Raw genomic sequence first — 22,027 nt, forward strand, 5'->3', positions numbered from 1 at the left:
ACAAAGATGGCTGAGTGCCAAAGAATTGATGCTTTTGAATTGTAATGCTGGAGAAGACTCTTGAGAGTTCCCTGGACAGCAAGATCAGACCAGTCAATCCTAAAGGAAATCAACCCTGAATATTCACTGAAAGAACTGAAGCTGAAGCTGAAGTTTCATACTTTGGTCACCTGATGCAAAGAGCCAACTCACTGGAAAAGACTCCAATGCTGGGAAGAATCGAGGGCAGGAAAAAAGGGGGCAACAGAGGATGAGATGGTTGGATAGCATCATCGACTCAAGGGATATGAGCTTGAGCATGCTCCTGGAGATAGTGAAGGACAAGGAAGCCTAGTGTGCTGCACCCCATAGGGTTGCAAAGAGTCAGACATGACTCAGTGACAAAACAACAAACAACAACCCCCTAAAGAGCATCCATGGGGAGAAGGAAGCTATGCCCTGTAGCAGGTGAAAAGGAATGGCTGTTAAACTGAAGGGCATGGTGAAGTGCCCGGTTGAATTTTATCTGGTCTTGATGTAAAGAGTTTAGTCTTTGGTCTGTAGACTGTGAGGAGTCAGGGAAGGCCGTGAATAAAACATACTCAGACTGAAACTGTGCTTTTAGGCAGACTAACATGGCTACAGTGTACAAAGGAGACTAGCCAGGAGAGGGCTGGTGGTAGAGACAAAAGAGTGCTGCTCAGGAGAGAGTAACTGCAGCAGGAGAACTGGAGACAAGGGGACCCATGCAATAGATATTAAGGAAAGATTTTTAAGGTTGGGGTAAAATAAAACATGCTTTGAGAATTTCCAGGCACCCCGTTGAGACAAGTGGAGACAGCCTGGGTAGGCAAAAAAAAAAGAGTGGTTAGAGAATCATCTTTCTCTATAGGGAAATAAGCTTCCAACCAGAAGGGAAGAAATTATAAGCAGAATTCATCCAACATTTTCTATTTAAGTCCTCCCTCTCTCTCCACTAGGAACCTTATATTTATATGTGCAGAATAACATCTCATTCAAAAATATCACCCAGATTTTCTTGGAATTCTCAGCACACTTGGTTCAGGCCCTGTTCGCACAGAGCTCCTTTCCCCACAGAAATGGAAAAACAGATTTGATGTGAAAGCATCATTCAGACACAGGACATCCCATAATCTATGAGACACAGAGACTCAGCATGATTCTGTCCAGCTGGACATAGATGCCATGATTTGATCACAGCAGCTCAAAACTGGGTGATTCTTAGAAACATTATCCCTGAAAGAAGGAATGGTGTAGAAAAAGAAGAGCACAGAAAATTAATTGCAGGCCAGAAAGAAGAAAGGGCCAACAGGCAAGACTCAAAATTATGAGCTATCAAAGAGCACTACAGATAAGGGGGAAAATATGATCTACCCATGAAGGAAGAGTGTTGGGTATTCTTTCAACAACAAAATGTTTCATAACCTCCTAACCCGCTAATTAGGCAAACACCAAGCCATGACTTACATTAGCTTTTGTACAAAGATTACTCCAGCTAATAATGGAGACTGAAAACGGTTATACATATTTCTCTGACGTTCTGATAACTACCAATACACCCTACTTTATTATGAGGCAATGTCATGGCAAAGAAAACACCTGTTTAATACCTCTAAAAACAATACATGTATCTAATTAAAAAACTGTTTTGCTACTATCATTTTAAGATACAGTTACCTTACCAATTCATGCAACTTTACTAAATTCTCATTTAAGACCAAATGTAAATAAATATTCTGAGATAATGAATTACCAATGGTCAAGATTTCTCTGACCAAAAGGTTTTAGCTACTGGACTAGTGATGCATCATTTCAGGCACAGCCTCCCTCCCCTACCCCACCCTACACAAACTTTGAAAAAGCACAAGCACAATAAATATGTTTTTATTTGAATAATGTTTAATCCATAAAGAGGAGAAAAAAATTTTTTAAAAAGAAAAGTTTTTAATGAAACATGCCGATACTTGCTACTATTTTAGAAATATACCAATCTCCAAAAGCTTCTGGGCTGAACTCACCTGGAGTAAAGATCAACACAGGCCATCAGGGGATCGGATATAGGCCACGAGAGGTCAATAAAAGGCCATACTAGTACATTAAAAGGAAAAAGAACTCTCAAAATTCCAACATCTTTTTCTCAGCATCCCTTTCTATTACATACAATCATTGGGATCAAATGCTGGCGGAATCAAGTTTCCCACGAATTTCTATTTAATCATGAATAGCATATTTGTGTAACGCTTTCCAGTTTTCAAAGCACTGCCATAAATACTTTATCGATGGAACCGGTGTATGAGGAAGGCAAGCAGTTGTGATCATTCTCATTTTTAGTTAATTATGGATAAAGGATTCATCTAACGTCACAGAATTCAATAAGACATGGGCATAGAACCCAGTGCTCATTCACTTCACTCACTCACTCATTCATGCATTTATTCAACTAACTGGACTATGGACTCAAAAACGAACAAAACCTCACCTCTGTCCCCACGGAGTGTACAGTTTAGTGAGCAGGTAGAAAGAAACCCTATATGGTTTATAACACAAGTGCAAAAAGTGTAGCAGGAAGAATGCATGTAAGTCTTCCAGATGAGGTCAATTCTTAAATCTCGGTTTCAATGGAGAAAGAAATAGCTAGGCCCAGAAGGGAATGAGGGGTAAAGGGAGAAAGACAAGCAGAGGTCATCCAATTCTGTTCAAAGAGAAAAGAGAGTGCGAGTCCTGGCAGAAACTTAAGAGTATGAAGTCAGCAGAGACCAATCTTGGCCTTGACTGCCCTACTCTGTGGGCCAAGCTAAGGACGGCCAACGTGCTCAGATTCAGATATATGCTAATCTCCAAAAAGCTTTCTGGGCTGACTTTACCTCCTATGTAATAAAGCATACTGGTGGCACATTTCATTTCTTTTAATACTGTCATATCTTGAAGGAAGAATGACTCAAGCCTTGCATTTGAATGATTGTTTTCTGTTGCCTATGTATGTACACACACATTTCATACACCCACATGAATCATTTATATCTGTAATACTATACAGGATATAAGTATCCACATACATTATACAAAACATACATAGAACTCTATAAACCTTGCATGCAGAGACATCTGAATAATGTGTTTATCTAGACTGACCCCAAAAGATATGTTTAGATGGAAAAGGGTTACGGAGACATCCATCTGTCCTAGATGATTCAGTCATTTGCCTGTCGAGGAGAAACTGAAGGGAGGTTGGGCAAGATGAATTCCAAAGATACCTTAAGGCTTCATGGTTTAATGTTTTATGAACTTATCTGCATGAAGCAGTTTCTCTATTTTTGATAAATAAAATCCCACAACCCTGGTGAAATAATTTCTCTCTGCCTCTCAGCAGAAAATGTAGCTAGCCACAGACAGTGTGACTTACAGAAAAGAGCATTGAATGAGAAGTCAGGGAACTTAGATCCTCCCCAAACCACCCTTCTCTCCACCCCCACTCACTCCATCTCCAAACAGGAAGGGGGCTGTATGACCTTGGGCAATGGACTTCACCTCTCAAGGCTTCAGCTTCCTGACCATTAAATGAAAGGCGTGGTTAGGTGGTTAGGTGTTCTACAATTCTCTTCCAGCTCTAAATCTGTGAAGCCATTCCCTTCCCTTAAGACTTAGGTTATCTTTAGAGCTCTAAAAATCAGGACTAATAAAACTGGATTCAGATCACCTCTTTCCTAACCATCCTCTCGTTTCTGACTTCTTAAACCATCCAAATCTTGCATAATTTAAGTCATCAGGGCTGTCTCTGGGTGCTCTGGTCTAAATTATGCGTTGTTGCTATTTGGGGAAAATTTAGACTGGGTCCAATCCGGGATCACTGACTGAGAACAATAAGCCCCTAAAGTGAGAAAGAATAAAGGCTTCTCCAAACAGGATCTGCTTTTAATGCATTGAGCGCAGAGTTTACAAAAAGGGCATTGATTGTGTACATTAAAGAGCCACCAAAACAGCAAGGGACTGGCGAGGCTGCAGCAAATTCTCCTAGATGCCACTGACCTTGGCTGCATTTCAGGGGTCAGGCATTCCCCAGGAAGTTCTCAGCAGGCAGGCTTTCCTGAGGATTTAGGAACAAATGAGACCTCTCATCTATACACGAGCCCATCTTTCCTTATCTAGGAAGACAGAAAAAGATGATCTGGCCTCTGATTTGAAGAGATTATCTCTGTAGCCTCTGGACTCAACTCTGGACCTGCCCAGCTCACCTACCACCAGACCGATCACAAACTCCAGCCTCCAGAATGCAATTGTCCCCACATCTACATTTAAATCCTCCAGCCAGCAGTTCCCCATCTTCTGAACGAGCTGGAAGCTGGAGCCCTCTATCTTTCCACACCTCCTGCAGGCAGAAATACAGTGTCAAAGCACTGAAGCCCAAGCCAGGAAGAGAAATTTCAGTGAATTGTGCGAAAATATCTTTTCTTAATATTGATCTAAGGAGTAGAGGTCTCCCATGTGTGAATCGCACTCCATGTCGGCCGTGAGCAAGGTGAGCCCTTGTGGTTGCTCCTAAGCCTGCGAGCTCTGTGCCTGGCATCTGAGAAAACCTTCCCCAGGAAAAAGCCCACAAGAAACACCTCTACATGAAGCCCAACTTAAAATCACATCACCGCACTATCCGTTAGAGAAGCCGATGCTGAGATTCCGGCTCAGGGAAATCTCAAGTCTTGCCCATTGTTCAGACTCCCCCTCCCCATCCCCTCCACTGCTTTGCCACTCTCCTCTACCCAGAAGTCTGGGCCATCCATCCACCTGATTAACCCGCTGGCAGCAACTCCCAGCGCAGAAAGTAGGGCAAATGAACACACACAGTCTATAAAGTAGGAAGCCACACACTTGGCCAAAGCACCCACCCTGCTACCCAACCCCCCTCACCCCAGCTTCCCAGGGGGCCGCGGGTTCTAACTGTGGCATTTCAGTGCCAGGGAAATAGACAGCTTACTGTAATAACGCATGAATGAGCTTTTGCTACCCAACTATCAAAAAAAAGAGAAAAAAAGCCATTTCCAATGGCAACTCTGTTTCTTCTCAGCCCCTTGACTGCCTCCGAGAAACCTCACCTCTGAGATGGAAGGATTAAGGAGAAGAGGAGAGGGGAGTTAAAAAGAGGGGGGTAAGCAGAGAGGGAGAATTAACGAGACTAAAGAAAAAGTACCACTTTGACCATAAAGGTAGTTCTTTAAAATAACCGTGGAGAAGGAGGCAATGTCAAGGAAAGTAGTGAAGATTCAAGTACATAATCCCAAGATTTAGCATCCTTCTAACAATGTACTCCTCAGGAGGGCGTGTGAACTTCCAAGCTTCACCCCTTCTGTGTCTGTGTTCAGAGCCACCATCAGTTCTGTCTCACCGACCCTCCTTGCCTCAAGTATATAAAATCGCTTTTTTTGGGGGGGAGGGTGAAGAGAGGAAAAAGCCCTTTTAAGATCGGTAGACAATCCTTCTCAGACCCCCGGTGCTGCTGCCACCCCCATCCCTCACCACCTTCCCGGCAGGCAGCATCTAATTAATATGGCAAGAAAGCTCAGCCCCCTTCCCCGAAGGAGTGTGTTGGGATTGGGGGGTGGGGGTGGGGAGGCGTCGAGGCGGCACTAGGATTCCTGGTATTCCGATCTCAAAACAACAGCAAAATGGATTCTATATCAGTGATGTCTTAGTCAATACAATTAAACGGCGTCTGAGGCAATTCACGTGAGGGTAAATTAAACCAGGGGGGCTCGGGGCGGAGGGGGGAGGGGAGGGGAGGTGCTTTACAAAGGACTGACCACAGACACACACACACACACACACACACACACACACACACACACTCCCAGGAGTTCCGGTCTGACTGGGGAAAAGCAGAGAACAAACACATCCCTTTCACCTGCTTAAGTTCATCCATAAAACTAAAATGTCACAGCCACAAAGTCAGAAAGCACAGGCAGGGCTGAGTTAAAACCATAAATAAAGGTGAGTAGCAGACCGGCATTTCAGAGAGAGCTGAGAGGGAGTCCGGGCGCGAATAGCAGAAAAGGGGGAAGGGGAGGCAGTTGCCATCTACAAGACTGGCATAGCAAGAGCTGCCCCCGTAGAGCGGCAGATTCGGCTTCGCGGAGCCAGCCAGGCTCACAATGTCCTCTTGCAGGTTGACGGCAAACGTGAGGAGCCAGTGCCTTTATTCACGCTGTTGTTCTTCTTTTTACGGAAAAGGACAGTGGGGTCTAGAGCCTTGGCACTGGGGCTTATGCGCACACACACACACACACACACACACACACGAGCCTTTCATTTTAATGCTCTTACACTGGTCCAAGATGAAACTGGCATAAGCTCTAAGGGTTTTCGGGGGGAGGTCAGGCTCCCACCAAAGGAGGACACGTCCCGCACAACCTCTGCGGTGGGGGCTCAGCCAAGAACACCTCGGCAGCCCCTGAATCAACACGAGAATCCAGGTTCCCTCGCGTGGCATTCGCCTGCCTCTGCCCACCAGCCCCAGCCCCAGTCCACGCACCGAGCCTACTCACAAAAACACTGGAAAGAAATCAGAAAACATGTTCCGCTCACCCTCAAAGCCGAGAGATCTATTTCATCCAGGCTGCGAGCCGGGGAGTCACTCGCCATGTCGACTTCTTCGCGGGAGAGATGGACCAAAGCCACCCCGAAGCTATTCCCTTGGAAATTCCACCTTGGTCTATTTCACTCGCGTCCTCATGCGGCTGTCGCGCCAAAGGCCCGGGGCCCAGCCTCCTCCGCCCACCTCGGCTCCCACAGCGCCAGATCGCGATCCTCCGCGCGTCGGTCCTCCGGGTCCGGGAGCCCAACCTGAGCGGATCTCCAAGCCCTGGAGCCGCGGTGCTTGTGGGCTGCGCGCCCTGATCGGCTAAGGGCGCTCGGGCTGCGTGGGTGTATTTAAATGGGACATGCTTCTTTGCTTGGATGGCGGCTGCATTGGCTGTTATAATGAGACACATCAACTCCTCCACTCAGCTGGGGGGTGGGGGGTGGAGAACCACACAGAGCTGTCTATCACCGCTTCCTGGGAGGAGTAAAGCGGGGGTTGGGGGGTAGGAAAGGCGGAGGAGGCGTGGTCTCCGGCTGGGGCGAGGCCGCGCTTCCTGACCCGGTCCCTCTGCACCAACGTGGATGGGGGAGGGGCGCACACCCTTTCAGCCTCGGCTTTTGCGGGCTAACCGCGCTGCGTCTGAAGACCTTTCCTGAACCCCGCCGTGCTTCGCGTAGGGACAAGGGGGCTTTATTGTTGTGTGTCCAATTCGTGCGCTGCAGCAAAATGGCCCTTCAGTCGCATTTTGAGGGATTCTCGGCAGGGTTCAAATGCTCCAGCGGTGGGAAAAAAATAAAAGAAAAATCCAGAGGGGAGGAAAAAAAGAGCGACGCCCTCCCTCCCCCATTAATTATTTGTGGGGCTGGAGGAGCGCGGGCTGGTGCAACCGGTGCATATAAGGACTTGTGTGCAAAGAAGGGGATCCGCCTCCAGCCGCGGAACGAATGAGGCAGAAGCGCGCCCGTGCGGGCCCCCAGCCCCCCCAGGCCTCGGCGTCTGCAGCTGCCGCGGGGTCGGGTGCGCCAGCGGCCCCCGGGATCCCGGATGGCAGCTCTTCGAGACGGGTCACTTCCCGCCTCGGGGCTGGGAAGGTTTGCCAGAAGCGGGAGAGTCGGGCGATCTGAGCTCTCGCTTGGCCTCGCCACACCCAGGACCTGTCCGTGCCGCAATTCCCCCACGGAAACGACCGAATTGAAACGGGAATTGTTCTCCGGGTGCAGTGGTTTGAATGCTTCAGGTAACTCGGAAGGCAGCGTGGGTTAAGGCAGCTCACGCCGCCTCCGGTCCCTGCATTTTCCTTTCCGGCTGCGTTTCTGCTGCTCGTCTACCCAGATTAATAGAGAAAGTTTGGCTGGCGGATAAGATGTAACCCAGAAGACCTACGGCGTGAGAGCGATTTCGCTGCACCGGCTTTCTAATTTAAAGGCTGAACGTTTACAGTGGTAAACCTGATATTCCATAATCCGGTGTATCGAGTCACTTCCCCCAGCCGCGTCTCCGGCCTTGGCCACGCGAAATACCTAGGATGAAAGGCTAAAATTGAGCTTTCCCCCCAAATACAGTTGTAGCTTTGAGGGCATTATCTCCATCTCTGTTAAGATGAGAATTTTCTCCTGGCCAAGGGTCCTGAGGAATTTTTAATTGTGCAGTGTGGATATCAGCTTCAGAATGATGCTTTTGAATGAATGAATGGAAGCTAATGCAGTTAGTTCCTCAGGACTTTCGAGCAGCATTCCATATGCACTCTGCTGTTTTTATTAATAATATTGTCTTTATTTATATGCATTGTGCATCAAGAAACTTGAAAATTGTTCCAACATCGCAGTGGCCACAACAGTTTAGGAGCTTTTGCCATTAAAACGTCAGCCGTTTAAATGCGTCATAATTACATTTGATTTGATCTCTCATTTTCTAGTAAAATCGTCCAGCTCAAGGTAGTAACCTACAGTAATCCACTAAGTAATGTCGAAATGACATTTAAAAAAAAAACTATCATTTCTCATCATCCTTGTTTTTTCCCTTCTCTGCGTCATTTTTACCCTAAATCTAGATGACAAGTTAATGTATTTTCTCAGTGTTAGAAGAAAATCATTAAGATCAGGTATTGAGACGTATGAACTGAACTATTTTTAAAACTCCAAGCACATGAAAAATGAGAAAAACATTTTTTTCAAGAAGAACCTTCATTTTATACCCCCAATTTTATTTGAAACATCACAAATCCTTCATTTCTTGTAGTGTTAATCAGCTGTTCAGGCCATAAGGGTGTCATGATACAGTTATTAAATTCTACCCTTGGTTTTAGAATCAGTTTAGAAAACCATATATACAGTTCAGTGATGTGTACCAAGAGGAGGAGGGCTTCCTAGGAGCCTGAGAGGCTGAGGAAAGTCAGGTGGAGGCAGGGATGCTGGCCACAGGAAGTACCATAAAAGAGATTACAACAGCCAGGGCCCCTCCAGCTGCTAAGGGAAGGAGGAAACTCCAGGCATTTTGTGCTGAAGGTGAAGTAATTGTGGTAACTGGGCTGAGGAGGAAAGTAGAGGTCAGATCAGGTAGAGCCTTGCATACCCCAAGAAGGAACTTGACTTAATTTTTTTTTATGTCAAGTGTATATCATATTTCAGCAATTTCAGTACAAACATCTAATTTTTTTGTCATATATGTATGCCTCCTGGACAGTTATTTAACATTTTTAATTAAATCAACACTTTTCAGTTTTTCTTATATTTAACTTAAAAGGAAATATATGTCACTACTGTGGATGGAAAACTAGCAGCACCTGCTTAACAAAAGGAAATCATTAAAATGAATACAATGGAAAATAAAACAGTATTATTAAATTCTACCTACCTATCCTGAGGCTTTAATTTATTAAAAGAGAATTTAGCAAATGTCAGAAAAGACATTCAAAACTTGACCAAAGTGAGATTTTCCTCTTGGTGTAATCTGAAGAGTTGAAAGAATTGTTATTATTAATGTACGGTTTGAAAACCTGTACAACATTATGATATGCTGTCTGTGTCTGTCAAAATATGGAAATGGAGATCCCCAGTAACACTAAGGCCCAGCGCCACCAAATAAGTAAATATTAAAAAAAAGAAGTGGAGGAAAAAAAGAGAAGAGAATGGATTCAAACCCATTTACTTCGTACTTTGGGACTTCCCAGGTGGCTCTAGTGGTAAAGAACCCGGCTGCCAATAAGGGAGACATAAGAGACCCTGGTGAGATCTCTGGGTCGGGAAAATCCCCTGGAGCAAGAAATGGCAGCCCACTCAAGTATTCTTGCCTGGAGAATCCCAGGGACAGAGGAGCCTGGTGGACTACGGTCCATGGGGTCGCTAAGAGTCGGACACGACTGAAGCGACTTAGCACAGCATAGCAAATATGTAGATAACCATAAAAAGCATGAATATGGGCAGGAAGGATACAGAGGTATGAACTTTGGAGCAGTGAGAAGGGAAGAAGAGAAATGGAATGGGAAAGCACAGTGGAGGCTCCAACAATGGTACCTAATTTCAATTTTTAAAATATCTTAAGCACGGATTGTTTGGAATTAAGCTTGTGTTGTCACTAATGGGCACTTGGGCCAAGGAAACACTCTCACCCCAAGGGGCTGCCCACCAATTTCCAGGAGAAATAAGACCACACACACACAATCTGGAAGTAAACTACCTACATTCCCTGCCCTGCACTATGTCCTGCCCTGTCCCCCTTCCCACCACAGTAAGCAAAGCAAACACTCAGAATTGGTAACACAAATAGGCAAGTGAGATTTCCAAACACTAAGATGAGCAGCCTGCATGCATGCTCAGTCACTCAGTCGTGTCTGACTCTTTGTGACTCCATGGACTGTACCCTGCCAGGCTCCTCTGTCCATGTCCCAACGAAAATACTGGAGTGGGTTGCCATTTCCTCCTCCAGGGGATCTTCCTGACCCGGGGATCGAAACCACATCTGCGGCTTCTACATTGGCAGGCGGATTCTTTGCCACTGAGCCACCTGGGAAGCCCCAAGAAGAGCAGACCAATCACCAGTTATTCATGGAAATCTATCAGAATGAAAAAGAAGCACTAATTTCGGTCAATAAGCAAATTGAAAACTCCAAGATATTTTTATAGGAGCAAAAAGAAGTTTTGTAACATACAGATTTTTTTCACTGTCAGAAGGATAATGCAGGACCTTACAGCCATTAAAAAAAAACCAGGTTACTGTGAAAACAAATCAGTTAGAATATTTATTAAGAACATATTTATTGGAATTGTTTAAGTGAGTTGAACAATAATCAGTGATACTATGCTGCAGATACTCTTATAATAGTCATATATTAACATATTTAATCTTTATAACCTTACAAAATAGGCAACATTAATAGCATATTTATTTTACAGATGAGTAAGATGAAAAACAGAAAGGTTAATTAATTTACTCCAGGGAGCACAGTTATAAATAGCTAAAACAGAATTTGAACTCAGGCTCTTAATTACCATGCTATACTGACTCAGGCTGAACTGAAGGACGATTTAGTAAGCTAGAAGACTGGGTCATTTTCTCCCAGATTACAGAGAAATTATAAAGCAGTGAGCAAAAATTTAATATCGAGAATAAATCCAGAAATTTCAATATTTATTTAATAGGAGAGCTAGAGAATGGATATAAGGAAATATTCAAAGAAATCATAGAAAATGTTCTAATATATTCAGGTTAAAAGCTCTCAATTAGTGTTTAAGTAAAAAATACCACACTAAACATTTCATGAAGGAATTTTAGAGCATCAAGGATACCAAGGAACTTCTCACCAAGTCACCTACTTCTCATCAGCAACAATAGATGCTGGTAATAGAAAATGGAACAAAGTATTGGAATTGATTTTAACTTAGAATTCTCTACCCAACTAAACTATCGTTTAAGAAAGAATACAAAATAATTGGAATTGATTTTAACTTAGAATTCTCTACCCAACTAAACTATCGTTTAAGAAAGAATACAAAATAATGACATTTTCAGATATATAAGGATTCGAATGATTGATCATCTCTTAAATTATTATTGAAAAGTGCGTTCCACTGAAAAACTGAATCAAAACAGAAAACATGCAATACAAAAGACAATGATAAGCAAAGGTAGCAAACTGTTACCCACTCAAAGTCATTCTCTTTCTTCCATACTGGAAAAATTCTGGTTTTGAGAATTTATTCTCCATGTGTTTCAAGAATATGATTTCTTCCCAACCCCAGAGAAAGAATGAGTGTTAACTTGTCTGAACTCATCACACTAACTCTCTTCTCTCTTGTAGAGATTGGTTTAGACATAAGTGTCTCATGCAGCACTGACTAGAATAAAGAGAAGTCTGATGGGGGTATAAGAATAGTTTTCCTGTTCAAAAAGTTTTTTAAAAAAAAAAAAAAAGAGAGAAGGAAGCAGAAGACTAGAAAAGGACCAGGAAAAGCTTCCTACCTGTGGTAGCCTTCATCCAAGATGGCTCCCAATGAGCCTCACCTCCTGGTATACACACCCTTGTGTTAGTTCCCTCCAACACAGAATACAGAGGACTTCCAAAACTGGGTAACAAAAGGTATTTTAGCTTTTACCTTGTTTTCTTGGTTCACTTGCTGTAAAGCAGGGTTTCTCACCCTCAGCACTATTGACAATGTGGTTCTGAGAACTCATGTTGTGGAGGGCTGTCCTATGTAGTGATAGATGCTTAGAAGCATCCCTACTCCCTACCCACCAGATGCCAGAAACACTCTCCCATTTGGGAAAACTAAAAATGTCTCCAGACATTGCCAAATGTCCCATAGAAAGCAAAAATCACCCCCAGTTGAGAACTACTGCTCTAGGGGAAGTCAGCCACCATGACCTGTGGATGTTCATGCAGCCTGCCAGCCATGTCAGCTGCCTTGAAGTGGAACCTCCAGTCCAGTCAAGCTTGTAGGTGATTACAATCCCTGCTTGCCCTAACTGCAGCTTCATGAGAGATCCTGAGTTAGATCCATCAAACCAAGTTCCCCAATACCTGACCCACAGAAACCCTGTTAAATAAGAAATGTTATTGTTGTTGTAAGCCACTTGATTTGTTATGCAGCAGTAGGTAACCAATACGCTGTCTTCAGAGAGAGTTATGTGTGGCTATATTAGCTGGAGCTATAGCAGCCGTCTTCCTGCCTGAACCTGAGGAAAAAAAACAGAAGATGAAAAACACTTGGATCCTTAATCACATTGTTGAGTCACTAAATTAATCCAGGAACAACCTATCTCTGAACTTCTTCCCATGAGACATGAAGTTTTTCTCTTTGTTTAATCTGCCTTTAGTTACATTTTCTGTTATTTGCAGTCAAACACTTCCTGTTAACAGAAAATAAGAATTAAAACTTTTAATTCTTTATTATTGCTGATTCATAAAGTAAAAGGAAATAATGATAATCTAAAACTAGAATAATTTTATCATGAGGATAAAGGGAAAGGAGAGAGAAAAAAGCATGTCAAGATTTTGGTCTTATTTGGAAATGTGTATAGATATTTCCTCTAAACACAGGAAAAATGTAAGTCAATTATACAAAATAAATATAAAGGTCACCATGTAGGCAATTATAAATTATATGTGTAAGTTATAAACTACCTGAATCAAAAGAATGGAACAGGGATAATTTGATGAATCCAATAAAGTAAATAAAAGAAAAAATATATAAATCGGACTATGTCTTGTAAAGGACATGTTTGAGGAGTGGTGAGGCCCTCTCAGCCTCTATTCCGCTTCTGTATACTGTAGAAGGTAGACTAATGCCCAGCCCCTGCCAAAGATGTTCGTGTTCCAGTCCCCAGAACTTGTGAGTATGTTACCTTACAGGGCAAGTAGGTCTTTGCATATGTGATTAAAATAAGGAATTTGAGATAGGGAGATACCTGGATTAAGCAAGGTGGGCCCCAATGTAGTTCCCAAGGTTTGCTTTTTTTTTTTTTTAACTTATTGGCTGCACTAGGTCTTCATTGCTTTGCATGGGCTTTCTCTAGTTGCAGAGAGCAGTGCACTATAATTGCAGTGCACACGCTCTAGGGAGCACAAGCTCAGTAGTTGTGGTGCTTGGGCTTAGTTGCTCCATAGCATGTGGGATCTTCCCAGACCAGGGATCAAACCCATGCCCTTGCACTGGCAGGTAGATTCTTAACCAGTGGACTGCCAGGGAAGTCCCCAAAGGTATTTAAAGGTGAGAGAGGGAAGCAGAAGAGGAAGCAAAACTAGAGGAAGAGATGAAATGGAAGAAAGGCACAGATATGTGCAACATTGCTGGCTTTGAAAATGAAGGAAGGGTGCCATAAGCCAAGGAACACGGGCAACCTCTAGAAACTGGAAGGGCAGAGACATGGATTCTACTCGAGAGCCTCCAGAAAGGAAAGCCGCCCTACTGACACCTTAATTCTAGCCCAGTAAAACAGACTTCCAGACTGTAAGATAATAAATTTGTGTCATTTAAAGCCACTAAGTTTGTGAGAATTTCTCACAGCAGTGATTTAAAGAAACACGCGCACAAAACTAAACTTCCTGTATTATTTCCTTTGGAATGATTACCTCTTTCCCTCTGGTTACAGATTGTTGGAGCCGTAACTCGGGTTTTCTGCCAATCAGTATCCAAAGGGTGATAGGTGTCTGAAATCAGAACAGTAGAAGGCCCCTTCAGAGAAACCTGGAAGTTAAGAAGAACAGCAACAGACTGAAAATGGTTAGTGACCATCACTTCCAATCGTGGTGCCCTGTTTACTACAATCCTTTCCTCCGTGTTGTGTCTCAGAAGTTGCCTTTTTCTGTATATTTCCAAGCATAATCCCTATACTAGTTATCTATTGCTGTGTAACCAACAACTTCAAAGCTCAGTGAGTAAAACAACAGTTGTTTCTTTTGCTCACAAATCCGTAATTTGAGCAAGGTTTGCTGGAAAGATTCATTTGCTCCACAGAATATCCGCTAAAGCTGAAGGACCCATTTCCAAAATGGCTCACCTATGTGCTTAGCAGATTTGGTCCTGGACTATGCGCTGAGGGCTCCTCTCCAGGCTTGTCTCTCCGTGGGCTAAGGGCTTCTTTATGGCATGGTGGATGAGTTCTAAGAGCAAGCATCCCATGAGCAGCAGACAGAAGCTGTATCACCATTTATGACTCAGTATCAGCAGTCATGTGATGTCAATTCCACCACTGTTACAGATCTTCCCAACTTCAAGAGGAAGACACACATATCCCACCTTTTGATGGGAGGAGTGTCTAAGTCACATTGTAGAACAGCCCAGAGGACAGAAGAAATTGTTGCAATAGTTTTGGAAACTGAAACCTAGCATATCTTTCCAACCATATTGTCAGTTCTCTGACCTCAGTATCTTTGCCTTTTGCTCATATGAACCATAGTTGGCTTCTGCTGTTGCTTTCAACCAAAGAATAATGTCTCAGACATAAGCGCAAACACATCACAATAAGAATAAGTAATTTAAATTCCCATATGAGAATCAAAGGGTATAAAAAGCAAAGAAAAACAACCCAAATAAACTAAGAATACACAATTCTGCCGCAGGAAATTGATAAAATCTGTCCAGAGTACAAGGCACAAGGTTTGATCATTTCCGAAAAGCAGCAGTTATGGATACCAGTCTTAGACCACATTACTAAGAGATTCTAATATTCATGTTACAAATTTTTCTAAACAGGTTCACAGTTCTTAGATTTGTCTTCACTAGAATCACTTTTGTCTTTCTCTGCAACTAAACTTATTCCTAGGGACCCAATCAGAAATGTATCATCATTTTAAGCAGCTCTGCCTATAAAATTCCAGTTTTCCACTGTCCAGTTACACACCCTATCCTTCTAGCTTCCTGTTGTGTGTGTGTATGTGTGTGTGCTAAGTCCCTTCAGTCATGTCCGACTCTTTGCCACACTATGGACTGAGCCCGAAATTCAGTATTTTGTATTCCATACAGTATGATCTGAGGTGAAGAACATGGTCCCTGGAGTTGGACTGCCTGAATCAAATCTCAAAATAGAAAAAGAAAAACAATACAGTTGTTTTAAAAATCTCATTTCTTGTTTCAGATAGATATATTGGTACAGATAGACTTTTTTTTAACTTAATTACCTTGGTATAATACTGCCAAGTGACTACATTTCTTTTGTATTAAATGATTTCTGAGCAATTTTCCTAATTAACTAGTACTTTTTAATCCAAAAGACAAGCACAACATTTTATCTAAAATACCAGTATTACACGTTCCCCAAATATGGAAAACTATTTTTACTAAAGATTTGGCAAGCCCTTTCAAAACAGCATTTTCTGTTTTCATTCTCTGAGAAATTTCTAATGACAAACATGTATAGAAAATTTTAATATGTAGCTGTAAGCTTTCAATATTTACTATAAAATTTGTTTATAATCTTTTGAAAGTTGCTTGATCTTCTTAAATCCTAAAGCAGTTTTAAATTTAATTATGTTCTAGTCAAATAATGGAGTTTCTAGCCTGTTTTTTCCTCAATGTTTTTAAGACCTACCCTACTGTCTTTCAACAGCATTCCATACATGTCTAGTCAATGACCAAACATACTTTAATAGAAATGATAAAGGGACATCTCTTCTGACCACCAGGGCCTGTCTGGGCCATGTCAAAAGCCGGTGGTGTGTTATTTCCTGCTGGTTATCTCAATTAGTTTTCACTTTTTGTATAGAGCTTTTCTCCTGTTTAATTTCAGATTCTAAGCCTGCCTTACCCTAGCATACACAAAATAATTTTCAACTTTTTAGTTTGTGTCCATATATTTGAATGACATAGCCTTACAGGTTAGCCTGGAGCTGGGAGAGGGGAGGAGTTGCCCAACTGATCTTTACATGAAGTCATAAGGTACATAAACGTTTTTATCAGACTTGAAAGCTGGAAGGAACCTTTGAGATAACGAGTCCAACCCTCCAACTTTACAGATAAGGAAACCAAGGTCCAGAGACACTGTGTGACTTGCTCAATGTCACAGAGTTACTACAGGAAAAGGCTTCTTGTTTTGTTTTTAAAAAAAAAAAAAAAAACCAAGGCTGTTTTTACTGTTATTGTTTTCCCTGAGATTCCCAATCCTCTGTTTCCCTTCTACTGTACTATAGCAGTACTACTACTGCAAGAAGTACTACTACTTCTGTTGCATCCATTGTGTTGTGGATGGTATCTAGAGTGCAATATGCATATCCAAAAGAGACTGTAAGGTACACAGTTGATCCCATTTCCCTTAATGTGTGAGCCACCTGAAATCTCCAAGCTAAATGAGTGGATGTACCATGCTTGGTATTGCCTCTATTGGGGGAAGAAGTACCAAAAACAGAGCCCAGCAGTTTGTCTCAGAGGGTTTCTTTAGTCCAGAGAACCCAGGAGACAAAACAAGGAATAGGGAGTTGTTTTGGTCAATTGGCCAAAGAAGGCAGAGGCCAAACCTCTCAAGATATTTAACATACTTTCTTTGTGCAATTACATAGATGACTTGTGAGGTCTACATTGAAAAATATGTGTTATGTCTCTTATAACACTTAAGATGCTATATTGTGTTTTGTTGCTTTTCTTATCCACAATTCAGCTGTTGAGCACAAGCAACTTTTCTTGTTCAGCTCTAATTCTCTCATACCTAGCATAATGCCTGCAATGAAGTGGTGCTTATAAGATTAATCAATAAATCAGTGTAAAGAAATAGCTAATAAAAGTGGACAGAACTGGCCACTTTGAAGACAGAAAAATTTGGACAACTCTTTTCAGCACTTTAGGTGTCAATGTTTTTATATTTAATAGATTTTGCATGACTGATTGATTCTGAGAGCAAACCAAGAGTCCCATGGCTATGACTGTGTCAAAAGCTAATAATAAGAATCAGCTGTGGATCTACCTTTCTCATGCATTCACAAAGAGTGTAGATTCATTTACTTATTATGAGCTTCCCAGGAGGTGCTAGTGGTAAAGAACCTGCTTGCCAATGCAGGAAACATAAAAGATGCAGGTTTGATCCCTGAGTCAGGAAGATCCCCTGAAGTTGGGCATCGCAACCCACTCCAGTATTCTTGCTTGGAGAATCCCCATGGACAGAGGAGCCTGGTGGGCTACAGTCCATAGGGTCACAAAGAGACACAACTGAAGCAACGTAGCATGCACACACACACATATTAATATATGTATTCACTAAAAACATGTATTGGATACAGGGATCATCAAAATGGTCTCTGCTTTTATAATGTAGGCATTGTTTCTGAATGTGCTGTCTATGGGTGGACCTCCCTGGTGATCCAGTGGTTGAGACTCCACACTGCCAGTGCACGGGGGCAGGTTCGCTCCCTGGTCAGGGAACTAGAATCCCACATGCCACGGAGCTGAAAAAACAAATAAATAAAAGCATTGTTTATGGGCATTTCTATCAAAAAGAGAAGTAGGGCTTAATTAATATATAGATTCCCAGAATATGAGGGAGCAGGATGCGAGAATCTTTACTTTTAAACAAGCACCCTCCAAGATCATTTTTTCCCATTCCCAGATATTTATCGAACATCTTGGGTGGGCAAGGCTTTTAGTTAGTCAGACCAAAGGAATAATGAACATTGATTATAGCTTTTAGTAAGTATCTTAGTCTGTTTGGGCTGCTATAAAAAAAAAATCAGAGATTAGATGGCTTATAAATAACAGAAATTTATTTCTTACAATTTCAGGGGCTGGGAAGTCCAAAATCCATGTGCTGGCAGATTCAGGATCTGCTTCCTCATAGACAGCCATCTTCACATTTGTGCCCTCAAATGGCACAAATGGCAAGCTAGCTCTCTGGGGTCTATTCTGTAAAGGGCACTAAGTTCAATCATGAGAGGGCTGCCCTTATGACCTATCACCTTCCAAAGACCCCATTACCTTGGAGATTAGGATTTCAACATAGAAATTTGGGGAAGTTGGACAGGGGACACAATATTAAGTCTACGTAAAATATTCAGTCTATGTAAACATGAGACAAAATCCAGTGTCATAAATGAACATAATGAAACTTGGGTTAACCGCACTGCTTTCAGGAAAGCTGAAAAGAGTGGAAGGAATTCAGGACAGAGTTTAGTTTATGAAGAAAAAAAAAAATTAGTATCCTGTAACTGATTGGACAGAAAGTCTAGACATTTATTGATGTTGTTGGTGATCTCTCAGTGAAAAAGGCCCAGAAAAGCTGCTTAAAATTCTTTGTCTTCTGGTATATACATCACCAGCTTCTACAATCAACAGCATATCACCATAGTTATTTTTATATTTCTCCCCATCCACCATGCTTTTTGGGCTTCCCTTGTGACTCAGCTGATAAAGAATCTGCCTGCAATGCAGGAGACCTGGGTTTGATCCCTGGGTTGGGAAGATCCCCTGGAGAAGGGAAAGGCTACCCACTCCAGTATTCTGGCCTGGAGAATTCCATGGGGTTGCAAAGAATCGGACACGACTGAGTGACTTTCACTTTCACCATGCTTTTTCTTCTATTTTGTTTTGTTTTGTTTGTTGGTTGGTTTCTTGTTTGGTTTTTTTTTTCTTTTTTTGCCACACCAAGGGGCATGTAGGATCTTAGTTCCCTGATTCTCCAACCAGGGATGGAAGCCACGCTCCCTGCACTGGAACCACAGAGTCTTAACCAATGGACCATTAGGGACTTCCCCTATTTTTATTTGCTGAAATATTTAAAAAAAAATCTTTGACATCATTTCATTTCACCTCTAAATATTTCAATTATGTGTCTTACAAAAAAATGGAAGGATTTGAATGTGGCGTGTGCTTAGTAACATGCTTCTGAAGCATAAAGTATGAAAAAGGCAAAAGTACCTTTACAGTAGAGAAATTTAGCAAACTGCAAACACCGTTTTGGTCAACTAATCAAGGTTAACATGATCAATGATAAGTCATATTGATATAATGTACCCCTGAAAAGATGCAATGAGAAAGGCACTAGTAAAATTTTAATAAAGTGTGTTATTTAATTAATAGTAATGTGCTGATATTAGTTCTTTAGTTGTGACAAAATTGTCAGAATAATATAAGATATTCACAATAGGGGAAACTTGGTATGGGATATATAAGAACTATGTACTATCTTTACAACTTGGGAAACCTAAAATTTTGAAGTTCATTATTAAAAAGGGAGGAGTATAACAAATTGAATAACCTAGAGGAAATGGATAGATTTGTAGAAACATATAAGTTTAAATCATGAAGAAGAAAATCTGAACAGACCAATATGAATAAGAAGATTGAGTCCATAATCAAAAACCTCCCAACAAAGAAAAGTCCAGGATCCAATGGTTTCACTGGTGAATTCTACCAAACCTTTAAGGACTGTCATAAAAACAGGCACAGAGACTTGTGAAACAGAATCAAGAATGGGAAAAGAATAGTTTTTTTCCTATAAATTGGTGCTGGAAAAACTGGGTATAACATGCAAAATACGAAATTGGACTTTATACTATACTACTATGCTACTCACAAAAAATAACTCAAAATGGATTAAAGACTTAAACGTAGGCCTGAAATCACAAAACTCCTAGAAAAAAATATAGAGAAAACACTCCTTGACATTGACCTTGGTAATGATGTTTTAGATATAACATCACAAGCACAAGCAACAAGAGCAAAAGTAAACAAGTAGAACTACATCAGGGCATTCAGCTGGCCAGTCGGGGCGACGGGGTCTCCATCCTAGGACCATGGCCCAGTTTGCCCACCTCGCGGAGAAGGCCCCGGTGCTGGTCAATGCTGATGTGACTTATTCGAAGCCTCGATTGGCCATGTTTTGGTACTATGCCAAGGTTGAGCTGGTTTCTCCAACCCCTGCTGAGATCCCTACAGCAATTCAGAGCTTGAGAAAAATTATCAACAGTGCTAAAACTGGTAGCTTCAAACAGCTCACTGTTAAGCCCTAAAACTTTCCCCAATTTGGCCAAAAGATTTCTTGGACTATATCACAATCAGGAAGCTCTACAGAATGGTTTGGTAGCCACTGAGGTGTAGATTTGGTTTTATGTTGGTGAGATCATAGGCAAGCATGGCATCATTCGCTATGATGTTTGAAGACCAATTTTTAACATGTGATTATATATACTTTATTATTCAAGTGTTCTTGGACCATGTGTGAGCAGACTGCTATTTGAATAAAATAAGACAATGTGTCAAAATCAGTGTTTTCTCTATCAAACACTACTTGGAAGGTCACAATTTCTCTTGATATTAAGTTGGGTTGTCTTTTGCTTTAATATATTAATACAGCTCTAAATGCATGCCTTTGCTTAGCTTGCAATTGGAAAAGATATATATGAGTATACCAATCTGGTACCTGTATAAATTAGGTTAACTTTATTTTGAAGGCTTGAAATAAATGATATTTAAGCTTTATTTCTAGAAAAGCTGGAGGAAAGGCTTTGAGAAAATGAGAACTTGCTCCAGTAGGAGAAATAATAATACCATGTGCCAAGCATGATACAGTTAAATCACGTAGCATTAAGAATACAATTTGGACTGTTTTTCTTTGCAAAAATCAGAGAAAGGTCCCTTTGACAACACCTTTTTGTCAGCTTGAATATAGCTCCCCCAAAAGAACAGCATGATGTTAATCTGTGTATCTTTGTAACATCTTTAACATTAGGACAGAGTGAATGAGAGCAATATCATATTTTTCATCTGATTTTTATATTTGTTATATTATTAATCTGTCCAGTTTTTAAGGACCTATCTTCACAAAAATAAAATATCCTATAGATATTTAACAGGGTTATGATTTAGTATTGTCCTTGGGTCTAAATAGTATATTATGCCCTGAAATAAATACAAAGTGATTGGTAAAAAAAAAAAAGAAGTACATCAGACTAAAAAGCTTCTGCATAGCAAAAGAAATGATCTGCAAAATAAAAGGCAACCCATAGAGTGGGAGAAAATATTTGCAAACTATCTGTCTGAAAAGTTTAACATCCTAAATATATAAGAAACTGATGCAACTCAATAGCCAAAAAAAAAAATGTGATTAAAGGAAATGAAATTTCTGCACATTTGTGTTCATTGCAGCATTATTTACAATAACCAAGATATGGGAACAACCTAAGTGTCCATCTTCAGATGAATGAATTAAAAAAAATAAGAAAAGTAAGGAGTATCATTCAGCCTTAAGAAAGAAGGAAATCCTGTCATTTGTGACAACATGAGTGGGCCTTGGGGGCATTATGCTATGTGAATATGTCAGATAGAGAAAGACAAACACTGTATGATCTGATGTATTAGTAGAACCTAAGAAAGCCAAACTTGGGACTTTGCTGACAGTCCAGTGGTTAAGACTCCGCACTTTCACTGAAGAGGATACAGATTCAATTCCTAGTTAAGGAACTAAAATCCCACATGGAGCAGCCAAAAATATTTTTTTTAATTCAGAAAGCCGAATTTGCAGAAACAAAGTAGAATGATG

The 22,027-nt window shown here is 41.4% G+C and overlaps 2 protein-coding genes and 1 long non-coding RNA gene across 26 annotated transcripts in view; 2 read left to right on the top strand and 1 right to left on the bottom strand.

Annotated features, from left to right (window-relative positions):
- Nucleotides 1-6,990, bottom strand: part of TNIK (TRAF2 and NCK interacting kinase) — a 403,607-nt gene extending 396,617 nt beyond the window's left edge. For all 21 annotated transcript variants that reach the window (XM_081570916.1, XM_081570915.1, XM_081570911.1 and 18 more), the window contains exon 1: nucleotides 6,574-6,990. In XM_081570916.1, coding sequence (XP_081427042.1) covers nucleotides 6,574-6,630 — 57 coding nt within the window. In that variant the 5' untranslated portion in view covers nucleotides 6,631-6,990. The remainder of the gene's footprint in view (nucleotides 1-6,573) is intronic.
- Nucleotides 6,991-7,555: 565 nt separating this feature from the next.
- LOC145538610 (uncharacterized) overlaps nucleotides 7,556-22,027 on the top strand; it is a 99,941-nt gene continuing 85,469 nt past the window's right edge. For all 4 annotated transcript variants that reach the window (XR_014077084.1, XR_014077085.1, XR_014077083.1 and 1 more), the window contains exons 1-2: nucleotides 7,556-7,808; nucleotides 14,159-14,289. This is a non-coding gene — a long non-coding RNA (uncharacterized LOC145538610). The remainder of the gene's footprint in view (nucleotides 7,809-14,158; nucleotides 14,290-22,027) is intronic.
- LOC145538609 (ATP synthase F(0) complex subunit g, mitochondrial-like) lies at nucleotides 18,950-20,586 on the top strand. The gene is made up of 2 exons (XM_081570937.1): nucleotides 18,950-20,490; nucleotides 20,546-20,586. Exons 1-2 carry the CDS (start codon nucleotides 20,283-20,285, stop codon nucleotides 20,584-20,586), a joined length of 249 nt encoding a protein of 82 aa, XP_081427063.1. The 5' UTR covers nucleotides 18,950-20,282.

This window comes from Giraffa tippelskirchi, chromosome 2, assembly GCF_054371585.1.
Source record: "Giraffa tippelskirchi isolate mGirTip1 chromosome 2, T2T-mGirTip1v1.2.pri, whole genome shotgun sequence".
Classification (NCBI taxonomy): Eukaryota; Metazoa; Chordata; class Mammalia; order Artiodactyla; family Giraffidae; genus Giraffa; species Giraffa tippelskirchi.

Excerpts from the sequence above, each read along its gene's own strand:
- LOC145538609 (XM_081570937.1), top strand. The coding sequence starts at position 20,283 with ATGGCCCAGTTTGCCCACCTCGCGGAGAAGGCCCCGGTGCTGGTCAAT. Across the intron at positions 20,491-20,545 it reads CTTCAAACAGCTCACTGTTA|AGGAAGCTCTACAGAATGGT; the intron begins AGCCCTAAAACT and ends TATATCACAATC.